At 42.1% G+C, this 25,004-nt stretch overlaps 1 protein-coding gene across 25 annotated transcripts in view; it reads left to right on the top strand.

Moving 5' to 3' along the window:
- The window catches only part of LOC137780192 (ankyrin-3-like), a 121,649-nt gene that overhangs the window by 42,950 nt on the left and 53,695 nt on the right, over window positions 1–25,004 (top strand). For 17 of the 25 annotated variants that reach the window (XM_068568595.1, XM_068568612.1, XM_068568611.1 and 14 more), the window contains 6 exons: window positions 16,405–16,506; window positions 18,098–18,196; window positions 20,978–21,076; window positions 21,704–21,802; window positions 23,280–23,465; window positions 23,976–23,999. In XM_068568595.1, the coding sequence (XP_068424696.1) occupies window positions 16,405–16,506; window positions 18,098–18,196; window positions 20,978–21,076; window positions 21,704–21,802; window positions 23,280–23,465; window positions 23,976–23,999 (609 nt within the window). The remainder of the gene's footprint in view (window positions 1–16,404; window positions 16,507–18,097; window positions 18,197–20,977; window positions 21,077–21,703; window positions 21,803–23,279; window positions 23,466–23,975; window positions 24,000–25,004) is intronic. The other 8 variants (XM_068568615.1, XM_068568618.1, XM_068568603.1 and 5 more) reach the window with 1 other exon arrangement.

Genomic DNA, 25,004 nt, shown 5'->3' with positions numbered 1-25,004 from the left:
TGCTATTTCGTACTTGTATATTTTGTGTGTAAATATACAATACATGGTTGTCAAAATGTCAGAATGCATGTGTCAGGGCTTGAATCGGTGCCGCTATACCGTGCGTTCATGTGTAGCTTACACACACGTTACACGTAGAGACACTTAAAGGTGAGTGTGGGGTGGAGACTGAACCAAAGTGACTTAGTCATTTGAGCCTCACAGTGTCCTCATGGGAACACAAACCATTGTTAACGTGGTAAAGCGTCATTGCTACTAAACCGTATGCATCTCCTTCCTGTGCTGAGGGAACATATATATTTCCATGTCACGAGAAATTTCCCCACAAAGTAACCAACTTGTAAGACACAAACATCACCCAATATTTCAATAACTTTGTTAACAGAACATCCTTTGTATTTTCATTATTATTTGATCAAACAGGTTTTCTGAGGAAGTCTCTGCTGGCCATGAAGAAAAACAGAAACATTAAATACAAAGACAGAGATAGGACGAGAATTCTAAAAAAAGATGAGCTGAAATTTAAAAGTTTGGCGGATCAAAATCCACCTCAGTGAAGATTGCAGACACAGAGCTGAGCTGCAGAGAGCAGAGCAGTGTGTGTGTGTGTGTGTGTGTGTGTGTGTGTGTGTGCTGCTCTTTTGGCTGCTATACACAAGCTATCTGACTGTACCCATCAGTCAAGGTTGGGTCTTATTATAGGTCATTAGTCTCTCTGCTCAGCTGTGACCTTGACACTACCTGCTGAAGCATGTATATGTATCATAGTTGGCAAAATGAGTTTGTGTGTGTGTGTGTGTGTGTGTGTGTGCGTGTGTGTGTGTCTGTGTGTGTGCACTTAGGCTGCATTGTACACTAAGTGTATTACACTGCACACACTATGTGTTTAAGACTGCCTACTGTATGTGTTGTGTTGTTTTGTGTGTGTGTGTGTGTGTGGCCTTGATGAGCAGTCAGCTCTGGCTGTGTGTGATGGATGGACGGACACCGGGGGGTCAGGGAGGGTCAGCCAACACGCTCTCCTACAGAGGGGGCGGGGACGTTTTACTAGGATGTCAGTCACAGATTTGAGTGCTACAGGAATAAGGCTGGTCTGAAGTAAAAGTGCTGCCACCCACAATATAAAATGTCTGCTGTGCAGGACAATAGGCCCACCTGCCACTGGTCGTTTACCGGTGGTTGCCCTTCACCCACTCTGACAGTTACACAGTAATATGCCAACTGCTGTTTATCATCAAATTCTCACCCAGATATTGAACTTATTGTGCATGTGATGCATTAAAGGAATAGTTTGATGACGAGTCTCCACTGGTAACTTGCGCTCAGCCAAAGAATATCATGAGCCCACCTAAGCACACAACCCTCAGTAAAAAAACACATGATGTTAATGTTCATTTGTGAGCCTTCTTGGTGGTGATAGGTGGATATTGTTACCTGTGGACAGATTCCCCCTGCTGCCAGTCTTTGTGGTAGGCGAAGCTAACCAGCTACAGCGGTGTCACTCTTCTAATCTAACTCAAATAAATAAATAAGCATACCTCCTAAAACGTTACAATATTCCTATTATACCTACTTACAGCAATTTGGATTTTCAAGAGTAGAAAAGTGTACTAGATTCTCATTGTATTGGGTCAAAGCAGTTTTTTTAAATTTTTGTCTGATATAATTCACCAATATTACGATAGTTTTTGAAGAGGTGTGCGTGGTAATGATGAGGATACACATAGCTTCAGTGGGGAATTGTTTTTGTCTGATTATTATTAGTGTATGAAGGAAATTCTGCATACTTAATAATTGTGGTTTGAGCTTTGTGAACTGTACAGCATCCAACTGGTAAAAACTGATCGGAGCAACCATGAGCTGCAACTTCAGCCAGTTCTGTTTGACAGCTTGCGTCCGGTAAATAAACTGCTGTGTTTACGCCCACAATAAAAGCTCCTGGAACCACCAAATGTTGACTTGCATGATGCTCAAGCTGTTTTGCTAAATATCCTCCATGTGCTGTGTGATGTAAGTGAGCTGACTCGCATCTTTCACCCCAAGTTTAGGTGACTGTTTTACTGTATACCAGTGGAGCCGATTAACATTGGAGTGTTTTAGACGATAGAAAACAACCACCCAAAAGTAACCCAGAGAGGAGAAGAAGGACATTCTTGATCATCCTGTCTCCCTCAATCGATTTCCTTGTCTCGTGTCCTGCCAATTGGTAGAGAAACACTCCTCATACTGTAAGCATCTGCGTTAAAAAGAGAGACAGCAACAGAATTCTTTTTAATGATTATTTTTGTATAAAGTCACATGATATGATTTTCTGTGTAAGAATGTTGATAACAGTCATAATACATGTTGTACTTTACAACAGAAAAATACAAACAGAATCCAATAAAATGCCAATGCAGAAAATGTGTATTGGAAAAACACAGCAAGAGATGACTTAGGTAAAAGCAGATTGTAAAAGGTGTGTTTTTAAAAGGAGATGTAAAAGAGGACAAATATGTGTCTTGCCTAATCTTGTCCGGCAAATCATTCCAGACGGGCCCCTAGTTTACGCTCTAGTGTTGGGACTAGGATTGTTGCACTGACATCTGCTGGTGTTATTAATCTAAATTAGTCTCCAAGAAGACAGACTGAATGCCCATTCCACTGCTCTGTCCCATTAAATATATTAAAATCCTTCTGCAGGCCAAGCTTAACCCGGTTGACCCCTTGAACTGTTGTGACCTTGTGGATTTATGTTGCTGATGGTTTGCTCATGCCATCATGTATGTGAGTTGTTGCCTTCCAACAGCTGACTGAATGGCTGAATAGGATTTTGCAGTTGTAGTGCTTTCTCTTTTGGAATATTGACCATTTCATCGCGACAAAACCAAGAATCATTTCTTTACTCTCAACACCCACAATTGCCTGTCTTGTTGGCACGTTTGGGGAGTGCTGCTACCACGGATTTGGGCCTCCCCATTCAACAACCTATTACTTTGTGTTGCCTGAGGGGCAGCTGGCTGTTGCAGCATCTAATAGCCTTCTGTTTGCCGAGCAGAAACGCCAGGATCTGAACGGCCATTACTGCCGTATGGGAGGTTGTAATATGTAATAACCTCTGTGTTTGTGGACGAAGGTACACAGATTTAGTATAAATGAACGATCGGCAGTTGTATTGGTGAATGTAAACCTCCTTTGCCACTCTACACTCCTTCTTCCTCCCCTTTTATGTTCCTCTCCTCCTCTCTCTTTGTCAGGGTGGAGCATTTGTTTTGTTTGGCCTCGTGTCAAAGTGTGATCATGGTAGATTAGAATATTGTCCCCCAATTTTGTTTAGTTTAGGTCCTTTTGTGCACATTTGTGTGTGTGTGTGTGTGTGTGCGTGTGTGTGCGGGGAGACTGAGGGGGTTCAGGGGGGACAGATGGCTCGTGGTCTGCTCTCGTCTGGAGCTCGCTGCCTGCCAGAGATCAGGCGAAAACAGTTACAGCACTCTCAGCTTCATTCAGCCCCGTGTGGCAGGCCGAAATAACAGACCTCTTTCGGTTTTACGGATCGCTTTATGAGCTATCAAAATGTTATGGTGAAAGCTACAGAAGATGACATTTACAGCAGATTTTGTTTTGTTTGTCCGACAGACTTTATTTGACAATGAGAGCCTGCTTTTGATTTTTGGCTCTTTGCTGTGGGAAATTTGTAGTTGGAAGATTACAACATAATTGTTGACGGTTGGGGAGGAATGTGTTTAACTTCCAAACTGCATGCCTTTACTTCAGTAATATATCAGGGGCATTTCTGCAACTGCTTTGTCTGGTTTTCTCAGTTTAAAAGGCATCATGGCACTCGCTCGCACGCACGCAGACACACACTGATACAGTAGGTGTTCTGCTGGATGTGAGAGCACTGAGCACAACTACCTTGGTAGTTTTGTGAGAAGTGATAATGTGGACAAGAAGCTTTTAGACTTGGCTTGTTCCTTCTTATAAAAGACTGGAGAAGAGGCTCTCTATCTGCTGTAGGAGAATCAGAAGAGACAAACACACACACACACACACACACACACACACAATGTTCACGGTCACAAACACTCACACACCTACTCTAGATACGGTGCAGTGTGTCTGACATAAGTTGAAAACAATCAGGGCATTGGGAAGGGAAACGAACAAGCAGAGAGCACAAGAAAACTTCTTCATATTTCATTATAGTCTGCTCGTCATCTCGACTTCAATTTAACTAAGCCCTGTTCAATTGTTGAGCCAGATGGATATTCAGTCTCTCACTTGTTCCAAAGTGTTTTCACTTACTGTAGCCGAGCTGTGGCGCTGACCCAGTGGAACAGATAGGACGTGTCCAAGGCTAAAAATAAGCTAAAGTAACTTTATTGATGTCAGGTGGTTTAGAATGACATAGCACAGTCTAATGCAGTCTGTTGGACACTTGTAGACCCACATAAGGCAAGTTTATTTGTAAAGCACATTTTCACAAGAGTTTAAGGGGTCGATGTTTGTAAGGCAAATCAAAATTGCTGCAGATAAATCCATTAAAAGCATCAAAACATAATGCAGAAGAAAACATTCAACGAGCAAAAAATAGAATTAAAAAAGTTGCAGTGCAGTTGAAGAAATAAGATGCAAGAGTGAGATGCAGAAAATGATATTGTGAATAAATTGTTCAACAGCAAACATCAAAAATCTGTTGTGTGAAACCAGTAAGATAAAAAGCAAGCTTATTTTAACTCAAACCACAATCTTTTCCTTCGCCTAACCAAATAGTTTTGTTGCATAAACCTGAGCTAAAAAGCAAGTAAACCTACCTCAGAAGTTTATTTTGAAAAGGTACTATTCGGAAACTGACACTCATGACGTTTAAAACTGAGAGGGCACTAGAGGGGAACCTACCTAGAACCCTACTGACCAAGTGTCGGTATATTTGAAAAGTTGGAAGGGAGAATACTGAAGAATGTCAGAGATATTGAACATTGAAGGCTGTGAATGAGAAAGACAAAAAGAAGGAAATGAGACACACTGACCTGCAGTATGGATGGAAGGACAGTGGAAAGATGGATGAAAGGGAGAAGAGACAGGGAAATTGGTAAAGATTTGAATGCAAGGGAGAGAGAGGGAGATATAAGGAAAAGGGGAGTGAAAGGAGTGAGAGTAGAAGGGAAAGACACGGATGCTGAAAGCTTTTTCACGTCCGTGCTTTCATCGCTTCCATGTCTTTTCCACCAGAAATAATTTGACCAAGTTGATGAAGAGGTTTAATCATGCACCTGTTTTTGAAAGAGACACAGAGAGACATTTTCAAGAAATACAGTACTTTCTGGGAGCAAACTGTGTCTCCTCTTACTGCTTCCTATTGTGGAACAGTGGATCTAAAGTCCTGGTAACAGATACCCTGCGGCTCAATCGGGCTCAGTCCTCTAACAAACTGACTCGGAGGAAAAAAAGTCAATCTTGTGATTAGATTAATCATGTCATATCCGAGGCTGCTCGTTCATACGACACTGGGAGAAACTGAAGGATATAATTGATCCTTGTTCTCTCTGTGGCCTGTGGATTTGTCTGTGTGTGTGTGTGCGTTAAGTGTAAAGTTTGCGTGTCTGTACCCGCCCTTTTATATTGTATCTCCATTACAGCATCAATCCATGCATGCTGTGCAACCAGGGGAGCATGTGGCTGCAATGTTGAGTCAATGAGACTAACACACTAACACACATCCATCAAACGGGAAGAGGAGGGAACTAGTGAGTGAGGTTCGTGATGAGCAAACCTGGAGATTTCAACATTTGCACTGTAACCCGTTGTCTTTCTCATGATGACTTTTTAATTGACTGACCACTCTTTTTGTCCCATTTTCTCACACTCTGGTATTAATGCGTCACATGCTCTTCTCTCTCTCTTCCACACACACTATTTTATAGCCTACAACTCATCTCAATTTCAGCTCCCGCAGTTCGCGCATACTACCCACTGTTCACACAAGATTGACTCTTATTATTGGGTATAGTCATTTCCGTCCATCTACTGGCTGGTCATTTGCATTTTTATGTCCCATTACTGAATCGCAAAGAGAGGAAAGTCACTCATAAGAGAATGTCTGTGTTGAGAACTGCCTTTTTTTGACACAAAATGTGTTTTAAGATGGTTTATGGACTTCTCTTTAGTCATTTCCTCGGGATGGCTTCACTTCTCAGCAATATGAACTATGGATTATTTAAATTAAAGGCTAAGTGTAGGAACTAGAGGTGTGTTTGGTAAAAGACACAATTTGTGTTTGTGAACTTGTACGTTTATTCATTCATTCAAACTGCAGACAGACACAGTTGGGGAATAGCTGGTGAATATAGTGGAGCATTTGGCAGCTAAAGAGATATTTCACAAAACAGATAGAGAATTATTGGATATACATACATTCATCAGGTGAACGGAACGACAACACCAAATGAATGATAGTGTGTTTTGTGTATCTGGTGAGTATGAACATAGGAATATGTTTCCAAAGTTTGTACGTCAACTTAAATTCATCAGTGATAAGATATTAATGGTGTTCACAGCTTGTTTCTCCTGCTTTTTGTACTTCTTTCTTCGCAACAACATACGTTAGCACAATATGTATGTTTGTATGATTTTTCTTTTTTGTATCACATAATGGGAAATGCATCTTCTTTAATTAAGTCATACAACCTTTATTTAGACAGAATCTTCCAAGTAGAGCGGTTTACTCACTTTTGTACACACGACAATACAAGACAAAACATTTAGACACGCATTACAACTTAAAATAAAAGAAGGATAAAGAAGCAGGCATCTATTAAAGACTCAATCATTGTAAAATTGTAAGATCAGCCTAATATTCAAAGTGAGCTAACTACATGTCCTGTTGCGGTTTATTGCATTTGAGTGCAGGAAAACATCTTCAAGGACTATTTACCATATTTCCCGACACCAGCCGTGGACACTTAAAGAGAATCTCACGGCGAGACCTACGATGTTTCAAACTATTGTCATGCAGGAGACCAGCACGTCCACCAGAGTCCAGTGTTTGACTGTTGAACACAGTCTGCTGCAGGTCAAACGGAGGCTATAGGAGGAGGAGCAGAGGAGGAGGGGAGAGGAGGAGGGCAGAAGAGGAGAGGGGAGATGATAGAGGAGTTTGACTTTGTTTGATTTAACTAAACGTTGGTATGTTGTTTACTCTCCTGTAGTCTCACAGTTTGGCCATGAGCCATCCTTCTGTTTTCTAACTCATGTCTCTGTCGCCATATGTGTGTCTTCCTCTCCGACGTCTCTATAACCTTCATATTGCTTTACTCACACTCTCCTTTCTTTCTGACTTTCTCTCCTCTCAACCATGCCTGTCTTAGGGTGACTTTTTTGGCGGGACAGCTATTGATCAAGCGCAATGCTCTAGTGTGTATATTTCACCTAAACAGCTGACGAGTCAGTTGGATGAAATCCAACACGACATTCAAGTTCTCCTCACGTCAGGGTCAGCATCATCGTCCTCAACAGCAGAGAGACATGCGGCTTCATGTGTGCAGCAGTAGTAGAACTGCAGTGCCACATACAGTATGGTGATACGGTGGGAAATAATTACATTTTGACGGGAAGCACAAATCATTTTAAAATATATCTCATTTTCAATGATGTAATCAATAGACATTTTTACTTAGATGCTTTTTCTAATAAAGTAATAAACTTGATAATAAATCTAAACATATATTAGAGCTGCGTGAGGATTAATTTGCTCTAGTTGAATGGTTCACATATTTTTCTTTTCAAGATTGCTCCCTCCTCTTTCTTTCCTTTACCCTCTCTCTCAGCTCCCTCCCTATCTTTCTCCCTCCTCCCTCTCCCGACGGTTTCATGTCCCGGGTGACAGAGGGGAGCTGTGCCCTTGAGTGAGCTCCATGCAGCAGGAGCAGTAAATATCTGCTGTCTATCGATAAATATTGAGGATACTCCCCAGAATGAGCATGGTGTGGTATTTTACGGTTCCTCTGAGATGGCAGAGCGCGTTTGGGAAACCAGGGAAGGCAAGTCAGCCGGGAGACAACTGGATTTGCCCAGAGCCATTTCTATTTCCTTTGAATTCATAAGCATATTTTTAGGGTTGGATGCCATGAGCATAAAACAGTTCTGGAGCAAAGCGCTACTTTCAAGAAATATAAAGATTTATTTATAATGAAATATTTGATTCACATTGAACCTGTTCTGAGGCTTATATTGTTTACTTCTTGGTAATAATAACTCAAATATTCAACTGCGGGGCCGTGTGTTTGTGTGAGCATAACTGTGTCAAAAGAGATGATTTTCCATAAGTATTCTTGACTCCCTCTTCTGTTGTAACCCTCCCCCGGTCACCATGGTAACCCTGACGTTTTTCCAAGGAAGCCTGCTCACTGCGGTGTGAGCGTGTGATCCACCAATCACATGTCCAACATCGCCTCTTCTGGTCCAGAGCATCTGTCACCCACTCGCTCAGCGCTCACGTACAGCGCTCTCTGTCGCTCCCTCCTTCTCCCTTTATCTTTATCGCTCGCCTGAAAGTTGATAGCACTGGAAAATACCCACAATGCAGTGGTGCCAATTCCTCCGGAATAGCGACAGTGTAAAAGCAATGGCCGAAGGAGGAACGGCTGCATGTGTGTCCTCTACGTTTGTGTGTGTGTGTGATGTTATTACAGGCGGAGCTGCCAGACCAACAGCATTATAAATAGCACTTTTGGGTGTGATACTGATGATCAGTTATTATCAAAATACCGGGCAGAAGGACAGAGTGTCCACATAGCCGTGTGTCCCAGGGATTTTCCATGTGCTGGAATCACATCATTGGTTCACACATCCATTGAGAGCAGCTATTCCTCTGACAACAAAAGCATCTCTTTCACCGAGTAGGAATCATGTTGTTATCGAACAATTCATGCCAGCAACCAAAAGTTTGCATCCTCTCACAGATCAGAAATCTGTGTTTTCAAAAAACAAACATTACTATGATCATTTTTTGATATCCCTCTTATGTCTGTGTGGTAAATACATCGCGACATCAGCCAGCAGCCGGTTAGCTTAGCTTAGCATAAAGACTGGAAACAGAGGGAAAATAGCGAGCCTGGTAATGAAATCCCCTTTCATCAATAAAGCTCGCAACCAGATGGCTGATTATGTGCCGGATTGTAAGGTGCAATGATTGCGAGTTGAAAATTCCACAACCTCGTGCTTATATTAATGTTTTTGTATGGCTGTCAGTCAATTATGATATCTTCTAACTCTCAGCAAGAAAGGGATGAAGTTGTTGAACTGACCCCCAATGCTCTTATCAACATTCAGTCTAGTAATAGGGGTTGATCTAAACCGTTTGGCTTCCCTCAAGAAAAAACAGGTTAGAGATACAGCAATGGGTGGTTTCGTAAGATAAGATAATCGGATCACTTACCACCCCCACAGGTGTAATAACCCAATATCAAACATATAACACGGACACGGTAGTTATGCTGCATCTTTCGAACTGTCCTAGATCACAGATAGCAATCAGATTCAAGCTCTTTGTGTACATTTTCCAGGAGAGTGGTGAGTCTACTGCTATCATCCTGTGTTGGAGCAGGATTTGTGAGGAGAAATCAGTGGGGGTGATCTTTTTCATCCCCAGCTCTCACTCAGCTGACTGCAGTGGGGCGTGTCTGCTGAGGGGTGAGAGGACAGAGGGTGTCGCTAATACCAGAGGAAAAGCCCCTAATCCTCTGTTAAAGTGTCCCCATTGACTATTCGGGGGCGCCCCCCACCGGCTCAAAATAGCGTCTGGTGTTGTTGTTATTGTTGAATTCGCAGACACACACATAGAACCACTGAGATCCCTGTGGTGGATGCCATGCAACCAGGTAGAACAAACCCAGCCTGGACACACACATACACACACAAACTCAGTCATGACAGTCTTTGTTAGGGGGGGGAAAAGCTGATAAGCAGGATGACTATAAAGAGCCGTTGGTAGAGAAGGAGGAAGGGAGAGTGAACCAGAGAAAATGAGTGGGAGGGAAAGAGGGAGAGTGGGTGGGATAACAAGGGAGGGAGAGTGTGTGTGTATGTGTGGGGGGGGGGATTGCGTGTTTGACATATCACAGCCGAGTCATTTTCTCTAAAGTATTTGTTTCGCCTCCACAACCTTGAATAGCAAGATCACAGTGACACCCCGTTCAGAGTAGATGAAGGTGAGGAAGAAAAGGAAGGAGGCAGAGAGGGAGGGAGAAGCCTCAGCTACTATGGTAAGTCAGGGTGCTCCTCCTGCACCCTCCCCTCTCAGAGGTGCTTTGTAGGGCAGGGGCCAGCTTCTGCGTCGCTGTGGGGATTTACCCTTGTTGACATATTTAACCAACAAAAAAAAAGAGGATAGAGATAGGGAGGATAGGGAGGACAGGGAGGCAGCAGATGGGATTTGTGGTGTGTCCTTTCTACAGCGTGAAAGACACCGAGACACTCAGCGCTTTGTTTAGTCACCACTGAGGACTTAGATAGACCCCCCTCTCCTCCTTTGCTCTCTGCCCGGCACGCTCTTAGCCCCCCTCCACCTCTACTCACTTATTTCCTCCCACCGCCCCTCTTCATCATGTGCAGGGCATCGATCAGTCAGCGGAAGGAGCCGCTGTGTCCTCTACTTCCAGCGCTCACGTTTGTTGGTGCGCTTTGATTTTCTTTACCTGAGCCAATGGCACCTTGCTCTTTACTCTGAGCGGGATGGATCCCCATGAGGTGAAGATACGGACAGCGCTAACTGACTGACTGAATAGATGACTGGTTGGCTGCTTTGCCACTCTTAGCTCAGGTTTCACTCCTCTTCATACAGAGGAGAGACAGAAAGGTGGGAAAGAAAGGGAACATGGCTGTTGAAGAAGGTGTTGTCTTCCTAACACAAGTGAGTAAAGCTAACATTTGGATTTAAATGTTACATTATATTTTTTTAAACCGATAGCTTAGCGGTTGTGATTTGGTATTGTCTTGAAAACAATGTGACAGAGGTCACTGACGTCTCAGAGGTTGATGTTGTGATTTCAGCGGTGCAGCAAGTCCTGTGTTGTTCATTCTGACCGGTTGGGTTTTGGTGTGTGTATGGTCTCTGAAAAGTAATCTGCTGCTGTCAGATGTCCAGTGTAATAGGTTTGTCTGCAGGGTATTTACATGCAGGAGGTTTTTCTCAGCCCACATCAGGGAGTCTTCAAAGTGAATTGCCTGATGTCATGTGGTTTATAGAGGTCAGTGTAAATTATTTGGATACTTTTTCCTTTTTCAGGACATTTTGAAGAATGCGTTTATGTGCTTTCTCAGACATTGAACAAACAAGATGAGCTTGAATGTGTTGATTTGTGAGTATTTCTTTAAATTACATATGACTTTTAGACAGAGAAAAGTGAACTATTTTCCCCTGTTTACAGTCTTCATGCTAAAATAAGACAACAGTCTCCTGGGTCCAGCTTCATATTCAACCAACAAACACTGGTATCAAGCTTCTCATGCAACTCTCTGCAAGACAGCAAAACAATGTATTTCCCAAATACATTTTTTAGCGATGGAATAAAAGCATACGTGTTGGATGTAAGGTTTGTTTGTGGTGCTTTCAGGAATTACCTCAGCTTACTCTGTTTCTCAAAATCATTTCTCCTAGTGGCCATTAGCGGTTAGGACAAATTAGCCCACGTGTTTCCTCTTTGTGAAGCTCCTGAAATGTGTTGTGCTTTCCATAAGCCGCATCACTACAATAAAGGGATGTCTTAGAGTGACAGCATGTGATATTTACAGTCATAAGAGGTGTGCGGCAGCTGTTAATGCTCTGTACATAGAACATTGTGTACATTTTGAATCAGAGGAGGCTGTAAAATCTTCGCTTATAAATTAGCATTAATTGTGCCTGCTTTGCATTCACACCTCTTAAAGCTTCACTAATGAATTAATCAATAGCGTTACTATATTTTGCCTTGAGAGGAACAGAGAAATCCGGATGAGGTGCTAGGCAGGAAAGGGGACAGTTTAGAGATCAGAGAAATAGATGTGGAGGTTGGTGGGGTGATGTCCCTTGGCACTGTTGGGTGTTGTGGCTTGCCACTGGATGCCCCTGGCTTTGTGCGAGAGCTGTGAAGCTGTGTGTTTTGTGTTGTCAGGAGAGAAGGGGATATGGTGAAACAATGCAGCCGCTGCTCGTCTGTCTCTCCGCCTGTAAGCTCGCTCAGTTCACCCACAGCCTGCAGCGATGACATCAACATTCCCCGTGTTGTCGGTGTTTGTGTGTGTACATATGTTTTCTTGCATGTGTTTTTTCGTGGACACTGTTCTTAAGTGTGTGCAGACTCAAATGTGTCGATGTATTCCTTCTTCGACTTGTGTTCAGTGTGAAATGCAGCACAGGTTTCTGTTTTGTTACACGCTCGAGTGCCAGACAGACATCATTGCAGTCTAGCAACCCGAGCATATCAGCCTTTCAACATCTAAATATCCTCCATTCATCTCGACAATCACTGTTTTGATGTCACGAGGGGAGGAAGTACATAGTACAGATTCAGCAGAAATAAATACAAATGCTGTGCAGCTCCAGAAACTCTACGCCTAAAAAGATGGAACAATGTGAACCACCCAAAAATAGTCCATCTTCTATTCCATCATGACAGATACTGTGATGTAATTCCATACTATATACTACTTCAACGTTGTACATCAAACTGTCACTTTGGAAAGCTACTGCCAATCAACCTTCAAAATAGAGAGAACAAATTAATCAAATTTACTTGTATTTTTGTATCTTTACTCTAATGTTTTCTAGCTGCAAGTAGCTCCTTTTTTATTTGTTTTATTTTTATATTTTTGATACAACTTGAGGATTACCCCAAGCTAGAAAAAAATATTTCTCCTTAATTGACCACCATTGATATGACAGATCTTAACGGCATATTATTTGTACAACATTTGTGTTACAACACTGGAAGACGACTTGCAGCGCTCGGGCCGTTAATAAAGAAAAATGGTTTCATCATTAAAATCGGCTAGGCCAATATTGGCCATTATTATCGGAGATATATCACTATCAGTGTACTATGTCGGACAATAATTAACACGATATTGCAGTCCAGAGGTCCTCATGTGCAGTGTCAAGTTTACCAAAGTGCATGACAATTGTTTCATCCCCAAATGTTCCAAATAGTAAACATCATCGTAACAATTATTTAGAAATAATGTAGGTATCCTTTAGGGGATATTTTCACAATTTTAGTTACAGATGTTGGTCTCTGCCTCACACATATAGGTCGGGCTGTATTACAGGCTTTGCCGATTGAGCTTTAATGGGTTTTTCAGCTTTAAGGATTTTGATGGAAAAGACTGACTTAATAATGAATAGATGTGTAGTAATCTGATCACACTAACATATTATGGCCCTTCAACAGTCAATGCGAAGACGTCACTGTAATGTAGGGTTTCCTCTTCCTGTTAAGGAGAATGTGCAGACACCAGTCAGTGACCAGAGGTCGTTTTTAATTAGAACTGAGTTGGTTAATTGTCATTTTTACAGCAACTCACACAGAAATTAGCTGCATTTTTGACGCTGTAAGACTGTAATTGGGACTGCACAATTCTCGGCTTTTCCAGTCACTTGTGTGTCAGATTCCTCTCTTTCTGTTTCTCTCTCGCTCTCATATCCTCTTCCTTCCATCTAACATTAGATTAATGCTTTCCTTCAGGCTTAACCTAGTCTTTAATAGCCCCATTTTCTTTGAACCTCTGATCTGTGGAGGCTTAATGATATTTCTTTTACTAATCTCTTGCCCCGTCCTGCGTAATGCTTCATTCACAAAGACTTCAAGATCCCTCATTTTGGACCTTTCTGGGATATGCATGGAGGGTTGGACATGTTGGTCGCTGGTTTTCACTGCGGGCATTAAGGGATAAACTGACGAGTGCAATGAATAGTGACTTATGGATGAAGACTACTTAATCTGTTGGCACTTAAGCTTGGGCAGAAGGAGAAGGAGAAGTAGAGAACTGTGCTATTTGAAAGACTAACCTATACAAAAAGAATGTACAATTTAAAACTGCTTTTAGACTTACATACTTTTACAGATGTATTGTATCTATTTCTAAAGTGAGCGTGTTTGTTTTGAGTCTGGTCTCAGTTTATGGCCTTCTATAAGATATCTGCAATGAAATAAGAGTACAATACTTCAGTATTACATGACATGTTTGAGTTACACAATGTTTGATTGTGTAAATCACGGAGTGTTGTCGCGCAACAAAGTCTGAGAGTTGGAGGTCACAGGCGTTCTGTTAACAGAAATATTAGTTCTGCTGAGTCTTGTACATCTTATAAGTACCATGAAAATACATGTGAGATTAAATAAAGCAATTAAATGATTGATCTTGTTTAAAAATATTTCGATTTTATGAAGGAAAAAAAGTAACATCTCAAAAAATATATACAGTACATTCAAAAAGAAAATCTGGTCTGGAAAATAGTGTTTTTTTAAACACTAGGAGGAGGAGAAAAAAGAGAAAGTGGGAGTGAATGAAGTTTCTTTTCAGGAAATGATCACCTTGATCCCACTTTATAAATCCAAGTTTATTTTCCCGTCTTTCTAGCATATGTTCTCATCACAAATACGGTGTTTTCATTCCTGCAGTGCAACACTGGTAACCAATAGTCACTGGGAATCATGTCATTATCATAAATATGTCGACATCAGGTAGAGTTATCGAGTTTAATTCAGTGAGAGTGTTGAGGTGGCCCGCTGGCTGCGTTTGGACTGGAGAGGACCAAACATGTTTTTAACAAGGTCATCATGAAGGTTACTGGTTCTTGGAGTCCATGACTGACTAATCATGTTTAGATGAGTTGCAAACTGGTTTGCTGTTTATCGCTGTGAAAATGTTGGTCTTTTCTTATGGTCGACATCCAGAATAACAGAAACACAATCTAGTGGTCATGATGGTTCAGGCCAGAAGAACAGAACGAAAGAACAGAAAGATCCTAAGTGGTTTAGTGCTGTCAAACAGTTCTCTCGGGGGTTGGGAAAAGGAAGAAGACATTTCTCGATGTGGGCTTTAGCTTAATGGTTTCTTGTAATCAGGAAATGCCTTTCACTTTAACGCTGCTTTATCTGCTATTATTTTGTTTGTGCATGAGCACACATAGACACAAATATTTTCCTCTCGCCGTTTTATATCGCTTATCAGTGGAACAATCTGATGCTGGATGCCTTGTTCACTCACACTTTGGGTCAGATCCCTTTATGTTTGCCAGAGTTATTTCTGGAAAAGCACGGCGGAAGGAGAGGGAGTACAATGTTGGATAACCGCTCATACCGCTTGTCCCGACTGAGTTTATCCTAAGTGTCACCGGACGCAAGGCTAAATTTAGCAGGTCTGGGGCTTTTGATAATTCAGGGGACTTTGGTTTTTGAGCCTCTATCATGAAGCAGCGTGTCACAGCTTCTCTCCCTCGTTCTCCCACAAGCTCGAGTGCTGAGTTTTACAAAATGCTCTTTGCGAGGCTGTTGTGAAGAAGGAAGACAAAATGTGCAGAGTTTGCTCTGTGTCACTTAGTGTCAAACCAAATGTCCTCAGAGCTAACATGAATACAGCAGAGAAACGCAACCTCTCTCTTCTTCGTCTTCTCTCTTTTTCGCTTTCTCCATCTCCTTCTCTACTCTTATCCTCCCTTTCTCGCTCCCTCCCTTTCTCTTCTCACACACACACACACACCCACACACACACACACCATTTGTTATGGGGGCAAAAACATGCTTGCCTCATCATTTTTTGTTGGTGTGCACAGCTCTATTTCTGTAGTGAAATAAAGGAGAGTCAAGCAGAATAGAGAAGGATCTGCTCCTGGTAGCACAGCGACATACACATACAACCACTTTACTGGTGGATTCGGAGAGAGATCTCTGTTGAATAGAGGTCTCTGAGGCAGCTGGAGGGACCACCCGGTCGCTGAACTTCCTACCTTTGGGAATCGGAGACATTTGGATTTAACAAAGCTGAAATAACAGCTTGGTGGGATCTGATGGATGACGCTGGATACAGTGAATTGTTGGGATGATGTGCGGTCGCTCTGTTTGCTTTTTCATTGGATTTACTTTTTGAGATGTTTTGCCGTTGTCTTAATTTGACACACCAATGGACTTTATTTCTATTGGTTTTAATGTGACAATGGATCGTCAGTGTGTATGGATATTGGATCTGTTTTTTCCCCTTTTAAGATGTTTAGTGGATGCCTGAGAAATTATGACAGAGTTCTACCTGGTAGAGTACATTTTTTACATTTGTATGTGCTTTTGTTCTCTTGTATGCCTAATAGGTAACAGTTTGATGCAGATAAGTGTTTGGCTAAAGTCTGACTTTACATACTCTTATCCTTCTCCTCTCTCTTTGCTTTCTTCTCTCCAGTCTGACAGCAATGCCAGTTACCTGCGAGCTGCCCGGGCAGGAAATCTAGAAAAGGTCCTTGACTACCTCAAGTCTGGGGTTGAGATTAACATTTGCAATCAGGTATGTTCTATAGACCCTTTTTAAGAAACTTAAAAGTTCTTGTGAGTGTCTGTCCTCCTTGGATTTAAGAACAACTTTAAGTTGTTCTTTTCCACACATATGTAACACCCGTCCCATATAGCTATATGATATTATCTGAATCGACTTGGTGTAGGAGTACTATGGGCGGGGTCCTGGGTACAGTTTTAAATATGATGGCGCTAATACCCGTGTTATAAATTAATAGTTTGATTTCTACAACCGTCACTTTCTAATTATGAAAACTGAATTACTGTGGGTGCCTCCAATAGAATTTAACGTAGCAACAATAAAAAGGTTTGTGCCTCTCATATTGTCCTTTTATCTGGTTTTGTAATTATAGTATAAACAGTTCTCATAACACACCCCAAAAATACATCAACTGTCTTAACACACAGTGTGGTATTTAAACCCCTGTTACAGGCCTGAGTCGTTGCTTGGGCGCGTAGAGGCCTAAAACGTAATGGCCGCTTCACTTGTCCACACAAACTTAAATATAAAAAGGGCACGTGCACGTTTTGTTATTACTCACAAATCCAAGAAGTATTAGGAGGGGGGGCGTGAGAAAAACGGGATGATGGTTGGATTCAAAACGCAGAAGAAACAGCAACAACAGTCCACAGCAGCACACGCGGGAAACAGTTCTCGATAGCGGTCCAACAAGAGCTTTCCCGAGCCTTCCTCTCAGTCACAAGGGTCCGTCTCCTGAATCACATAAATCAGCTAAACACCCAGTCCATATGCTGATTCATGGTAGCAACAGCTTTTCTTAACAGGTTCGACATACAGAGCTAACGTTAACAGTATGAAAGCAAATATATTATTATTATATTATGCTAATCGCTAATGCTAATCGCAATTAGCAACATAACATTGTTTTACAATTTAACAGTTAGTCAAAGTATAGAAAAAACAACAAACAACTTTAATTTACCTTGCGTGGATCACATAAGTGCAAACCAAAGGGCAAATGGTCGTCAGCCATTAAGTTCTGAACATTATTGTTCTCATAGAAGAATCCCAGGTTCACTCAACGGTGGTCTTTAGCTTCTGCTGTTCACCATAACACAATACCGCGAAATCTCTTTAAGTCCCGCTCCTTTACCTGAGATGTAAATTGGATTGGCTGTTAGTCTCAGGACAACCCAATTAACACACAGGAAACAATGATTGACAGATTACTCTACTAAAACAAGTTGGGTTGAATCATATACACACCATGCAAACTACGCCCAATGAAAGAAACTCTAACTTTTGAACCATAAGTTGACTCACAACTTATTTCATTTCTTATGGTGGCTTTTAACTTAATGTTTTAGAAATCTATTTACATTCTGATGCCTAAATGATATTTGTAGACCGGGCTACACATATACCATGCTATCACCATACATCTGCATCGGCAGAATTTAAAATTCATGGCTCAAGGGCTCAACTGAACAAGCAGTATCACCCTCCAGGTGAAATATTGTATCATTTTTAACACATCCTTTTCGTACAATTTAACATGATCCCTTAAGTATGTTTTTGTGCAAGAGCTACACAGACTGCACTAATTGTGTTTCCTTCTCAGAATGGTCTGAACGCTCTTCATCTAGCCTCGAAGGAGGGGCATGTGGAGGTTGTTGCTGAGTTGCTGAAGCTGGAAGCAGATGTGGATTCAGCCACAAAGGTAAGGCTCACCCCATCACCTGTGTCAGCTGATGTTACGGAGGGCTATATTTGAATCCAGAACAAAACATGGCTGCACTTTGCGACAGTGCTACTACGGTGATACTGCAGTCCATTGTAAATCGGAAGTCAATATTTCCGGGTAGGTATTACCCACTTATACTCTAAAAACATCCCAGTGCATCTGTTTCAGAAAACATGGACGCCTGCAGCAAACCGATGTTTCAAGTCTGCAAGCTTAACAAGCATCTGCAGTGCGCCTACATCAATTATCACAACACCATTAACCTTATGGCATCAAGCCCTGTTTTTTTCCAAAAATCCGAATGGTTGATATACCCATACTAAATTCTGATTATCTCCTTAACCGCAAGGCCTATTTGAATAATTTAAGGTATAATATACAGAAAATCCTTGGGAACATCGATAATAACTTCATATATGTGTTACTGGTATATTGGTCTAACTAAAACTAGAGAATCCTTTTAAGAAATGCTTCTGAAAATCTCATTTAAGACACTTTAAGGATCCACGGGAACCCTGCCATAAGGGACAAGATGATAAAACTATACTGCATGCTCGCAAAGAAGCATAAATCAACCGAATGGAAATCGAAATTACAACGTTGTTACAGCACACATTTCACAACACACACACTCCATAAAACACCACACAAAGTAAACAGTGAAGAAAAAAGGTAATTTAATGTGTGCGATGCCCTTTTGAATTCCGACCTGCACTTTCTCATGTCGTAGGTCGACAATGGATTGCAAGTGTGCAGCTTTCGTTTGGAGTTAAATTTTGGATCAATATTTAATGGTCCCTGTGGGGATTGCTGCAAGAAAAAGTAAAAGTAAGAAATATCTCCAAATGAAAAATTGTGAGATCCGTATAATTTAATGTATTAAATATATGTAAAATAGAACAAGGTCGTCAAATGTAGCAGAAGTGCTGTATTTTATGGACTGTAATACAGTATTATTAATCAGGAGAGGGTCTCTTCCTTTGAAGCATCTTTACTCCAAAGATAGAGAACCACTGAAAACATTATTCAGATGTGAGCCCAGAAGGCTTTCGCTCCGTTCAGCCGTCTGGTTCAGCCTCTCTGCCACAGGCCACATGCCTCGTGCTGACATAAACAGAGGACACAATGAAATATTCAAGATCAAGGAGAAAATCTCCCCAATTAAAGCCTCTCTGTGTTGTGACCCTGAGGATGCTGAGGGATTAGTTTGAGATCTTGGGAATCCACCGCCTGCACCCTAACGCCTATCAGTTTCTCTTGTGTACGGCCGATGGAGACAATTAGGGAGGCAGTGCTATCTAGGATACCTAGACTTTGTAACACCAAGTGTTTTAGCATTTAGGCTGTGTGGGTGTTTAATGCTATAGTTAATTGTATATCCGCCCCTCTTGTGTTGTGCTGCTCTTGTTGCGGGATAGTTAAACAAGAGGCCGTGTCCTCGGTTCATTAGCCCCTTGGCAGCTCCATAGCAAAGAGAAGCGTACGATGTTGAGACTGTCAGGGAGATGCTGATTTCACTTTATTTACTATTACTGGGGCTGTAGATTGTGTGTTCTACTAGACTGAAAATCGTATAAATGTCTGTCACTTAATAAGGCAGCGTCAGTTGGGGCTGAATACTACAAGTTCGAGTCAGAAAGAAGTGATCTAACCAGACCTCTGTAGCGTGCTCCTCCTCTCTGCTTAAGTCTAACGGCTCAAGGCTAACATTAGCCACTACACACCTGAATTTCTGACCAAACTGTCTCTGGCCAGGTTGCATTGTGGGTAATGTCCTCTTTTACTGAACATACAACAACTTAAATTATGCTTTCGTTGGTGTGAGCACATTTTGGATTTCAAGCTCAGAAATTGGGAAGAGGGCGTTGAAAGTTCAATCAATCTCAACAAAAGCTGAAGCACGCAGGCTTCTCATAGATAGTATTCTCTATATTGCATATTTATTGCATTAGATTGCATTCTTTTACACTTAGGATGATGACATTGTGTCCAACATGTAGAGGCATTTACATTATATAATCAGTTGCCATAAAAAGCTTAAAAAGACAAAGAAAAATACAATTTTCCAAAGAATATACACTCTAGTAAAGATGCTGTGGGAACAAATCTATATCAAACATCTATACTAAAACATAATCAGTGACGATGAGATAATGAAACACAATTTCAATGTATAATTCATATCATAAACCAATAGAATAATTGCTTTTTCTGCTTTAAAGAAAAGTCTTTAGACTCAGTAGATCATACACGTGCTTGTCTTCAGCTATACCAACCAGCCTCTTTGTCTCTCTCTTTATTAATTTGCGCTGCTATCCGATTTCCTTGCTCCAGTATTCAGTACATGTGACAGATGATTACTATTGTGTAACAGCACTTGTCCAATACCAGAGCCCAGTATCACGCGGCCAGGAGAAAAGCTGGAGGTCGAATCTGCCTTCACAAGGACCCGTACCGGTTCATAAAACGCCTCCTGTAGTTTTATTTACGGCCGGGGCTCAAGGGGAGTTCGTTTATGTGCCATGCGAAGCATCGGAAGTGACACATTGTTGGCAGAGCAGGCAGGGGGATGCCAGAGCTGGAATGCCAGCAGTACAAAAGTGTGGTGGCCGTGAGGGGATTCACTGGTGCACGCGGAGACTGACATGAATATGTACGGACTACAGTGACAAACAGACACACACACACACAGGCAGTATGATTGGACAGGTGGGGCAGAGCTTAACGCACATTCCTTTGGCTGTTCATGTTATCCAGAAAGGAAACACTGCTCTGCACATAGCCTCGCTGGCTGGCCAAACGGAAGTCGTCAAAGAGCTAGTCACAAATGGAGCCAACGTCAACTCACAATCACAGGTGGGACACACACTCAACGCGCACGCACGCACACACTCACACACTCAACAATGTCAAAATGTCAGTGAGGTCCCGTTGGTCTACTTTTAGGACCTGGAGCAACTTAAATGTAATTACAGTTCACACATTTGTTTGTGAGATATTGTGTCGTGAAGTCACTGACGCAGAGGGGAATCACTCAGTGGAAACAGCCTCGCTGACACAAACTGGCAACACGCCAACTAGGCCTCTCCGGGAAACTGATGCCCTTGCATTTTAAATTAAACTGAAAATCAGATCAAGGTGAGAAGAGAGATTACACACACGTTCTTTCTCTCTGCTCTGAGCAAACCCTGAAACAGCCAATAGAGATGAAGCAGTCTCACAGAAATATTTCAGACTTTACCTGAACATTTTATTTTGGGGCTGGATATCACATTTTTAATTACCTTTATAGAATTTGGTAGTGCAAGTGTCATCATCTAAGGCCTATTGGGACATCTTACATTGCATTCAGTGTAATGTGACAAGAAAAAGATCAACCATAAGAGACCAAAACAAGAAAACGTCTATCTCTTTGACTGGCAGCAAAGATCTAAGCCTGTATGTAAATGTGCGTGTGTGTGTTTTGGTTCATGTTGTGTGCAGAATGGCTTCACTCCTCTTTACATGGCCTCCCAGGAGAATCACCTGGAGGTGGTACGTTTCCTTTTGGAGCACAGCGCCAGCCAGAGTATGGCCACTGAGGTACTGTACGCGTGTGTGTGTTCATGTGTGTGTTTGTCATGGTGTATGTTAGCAAGTCCTGTGTGGACTTCTCTATACCGTTACAGTATGTCTCCATGCATTTTCTCTGCCTCGGTCATGTATGGTCCTTACATCTGTTGTACTAACCGCCTTCATCTCCTCTCCTCTCTTTCCTCCCTTTCCTCCTTGTATGATCCCGACCCCACTCACTCTGCATCTGCCTGTGTCTCTTTCCACTTTCCTTTGTCTCGGTGTCCTTTCTGTCTCACATTCCTACTCTGTCTACCGCACTGTCTTTCCACCATCCTCCTCTGCCTGCCCCTTCTCCTCTTCCCCTACTCCCTCCCTCCTCATCTCCTCATGAGGGACTAGGCAGAGCGTCATTGATTGGTAGTGTACGGTGGTGGAGGCAGAGTGACCTTGAGTGGGTCACAGATGAGGTCCGCTTCGCTCGCTGCCTCTCCTCCACGGCTGCTGCTGCTGCTGTTACTGCTCTGATTTACGTTGCTCAGCCTGTGGAACCTGTACACACGCACACTTACCAGTCCCCACACGTACACACACACACGCACACACACACACACACACACACACACACGCACAAGCACATGCAGAGATAAATAGCTGATGGAGCTGATGGAATACCCAAGCTCACTAGCACAGTCCACTAGCTTACATCTACGGGCTCCGTGGTTGAACACGGGATGCCCTTCAGGACATGCATGTAGAATGTGTTTGCACATGTGCAAACTCACTAACCTGCACACATAAACATGATTTATAAATGTAGGCCCATATGCACATACACTGACTACACACACACACACACTCATTGAAGTATGCAGCAACACAGTGATGTAGCCTCTAGCTGAATTATGCATCATGAGAGTAATGTGTGTAAGAGATAGATTTGAGCCTTTTTTCACCCCATCATCTCATTATGTAACTTGCATTAGTGTCCTATATGGCGAGGAGGCTTGAGAATACACTGGAACTGTACATTAATCTCTACATCTGTTTGACACACGGTGTATTATGTTATGATTTACGATGCTGCCCAGGCAGATCAGACCCTCAAAAGGTTAAACTTTTAAAGATGAAAAAAAATGTGACCTTCAGGTGACATCCTAAAGTAATCTCTGGATTGTTTCTGAATTAAATGATCACACGGAACAAAATGTTCGCAGTTTTTTGCACAAAACGAAGACAATCCAGTTCTATACAGTTCTCAGACTAACGTACCATTTGTACATTGTGTAGAATTATGGTGTTTATCTTCTAAAAACAAAAGGAAACCATTGTTAACCTTTTAAATTTCCATAGGACTCAGGGGTCTTGCTTTGCTGTCCTCACTGCCTGCCGCAAAATGATAAACTATCCAGTCACACCAAATATCTCATATCAGCCGCATCCCCGGCCGTGCATTACGACGCCCCTCCAGCCCAAGTGACTCCTCTCTCTCTCTCCCCACACGCAGGATGGCTTCACTCCTCTGGCGGTGGCCCTCCAGCAGGGCCATGACCAGGTGGTCTCCTTGCTGCTGGAGAACGATACAAAGGGCAAGGTTCGCCTACCTGCCCTGCACATCGCTGCCCGCAAGGATGACACCAAGGCCGCGGCCCTGCTCCTGCAGAACGACCACAATGCAGATGTTGAGTCCAAGGTGAGTGATGCAGCCAAGTGGTGGATCTTCAGTTGGTTCTTTCTTTTTCTGCTTTTGTTTTATCTCTGATTATTTGATTGTTTAATTGTTTCTTCGATTTACGAAGTCAGTTCTTTTCTTGCTGCCTTTTTTTTTTCCTCTTCTTCGTTCTTGGTTAAATTTACTTTTGGTGATCTTTTTTGGCAGAAAGGGGAGAGATGCAGAAGTACATTTTCTGGTTGTGTTTATTAAATCACATTATTGATGAGAATAACTGTAGAGAGGAAGGTTCAGCTGACAGACACAGGAATTTGTGAATATACTTCATGATAAAAAGCATTCTGGTTTGACAATGTCTTTCTCAAATTTAAAATCATAGCTAACAGCGTACCTTTTTTTTTGTTGCAAAAATTGTTTTGTGCTGATCTGCTTCTCCCGTCTCTCTGCTCCTCCACTTCATGTCAGTGGAGGCCCTTTTCTGTTTTTTGCTCGCTAACTGCCCATTCTCTCCTCTCTTGGCTGACTTTGTAGATGATGGTGAATAGAACGACAGAGGTACACCTCTACTCTGTACATTATGTAGTCTCTCCATCGCAGCTCATAAAAAACTCTGAAGAACCAAACAAACAAACACTTCAGTGCCCCTGACTTGATGCAGTTGTGTTTCTGCAGCCCCTTGTCACCTCCCTCAGTCTCATCTTCCAATCCATCTCTTCATTCATGTAATGGATACCTCTAGCCATAGAGAAAGCCAGACTGAAAGCGCATGTTTCACTAATACTGGTTTAGTCAACCCTGACGCTGGAGGCTTGGGTATTGAGCTGATTCTAATGGTTTCATGGTGTCCAAAGCTTCGGCTGTTATTCCTCCTAAATTCATAGTGATTGTTGACAAAATGTTGTCCTAATGTTTCCTGAAACAGTTCGTCCATGAAACCGATTAACATGATAACCAATGTTAGCATGAAAAGTGGTTATCATTCATTGAAAAGCAGCGGTTTGTACATAACCTGCATGGCAACCCAAATCCCCATTAAGCTGTAAAGGAACCCAGCCTTCGAGCAACAGCCAGCTAATCTAATTAGTTTACTACGCTCTATTGATTTTAGCTCGTCTAACCTAATCTCCTACCCCTTGCATCTAAAGCATTTTGCATGGGACCAAAGCAACAAGCTACCTCAACACTGCTTCTATGGGATCAAGGCCCCTTCGTCATATCAAAAGTCAGATGGCCACCTTCTGTGTGAGCCAGTTTTGGTTGGCATGGTGTCTGGCTTTGGCAAACTGGACACTTATCTGATGTGATTCATTCAGAAAATGGCTTTGTGATCTGAGGCTACTGCATCACGGTGAAAATATTGACATAGTACTCGGATGGAAGACAGTCATTGACTGACTATAAGAAGATGGATTTTTGTGCTTCATTTGAATTTTTGGTTAATTTACAGATTTCATTTTGAGTGTATGAAAATATTCTTAGATTATTTAAAGTCGTGGTGTTAGTGGTTGGGGTTTCTGAGACATTAGATATCAGCCCAGTGGATACACCGGCTCTCCTCTG

The sequence above is a fragment of the Clinocottus analis genome, unplaced genomic scaffold (assembly GCF_023055335.1).
Source record: "Clinocottus analis isolate CAN_PGR_092001 unplaced genomic scaffold, fCliAna1.0.p SCAF_8, whole genome shotgun sequence".
Taxonomy (NCBI): Eukaryota; Metazoa; Chordata; class Actinopteri; order Perciformes; family Cottidae; genus Clinocottus; species Clinocottus analis.
This window is presented reverse-complemented; position numbering and strand designations above follow the sequence as displayed.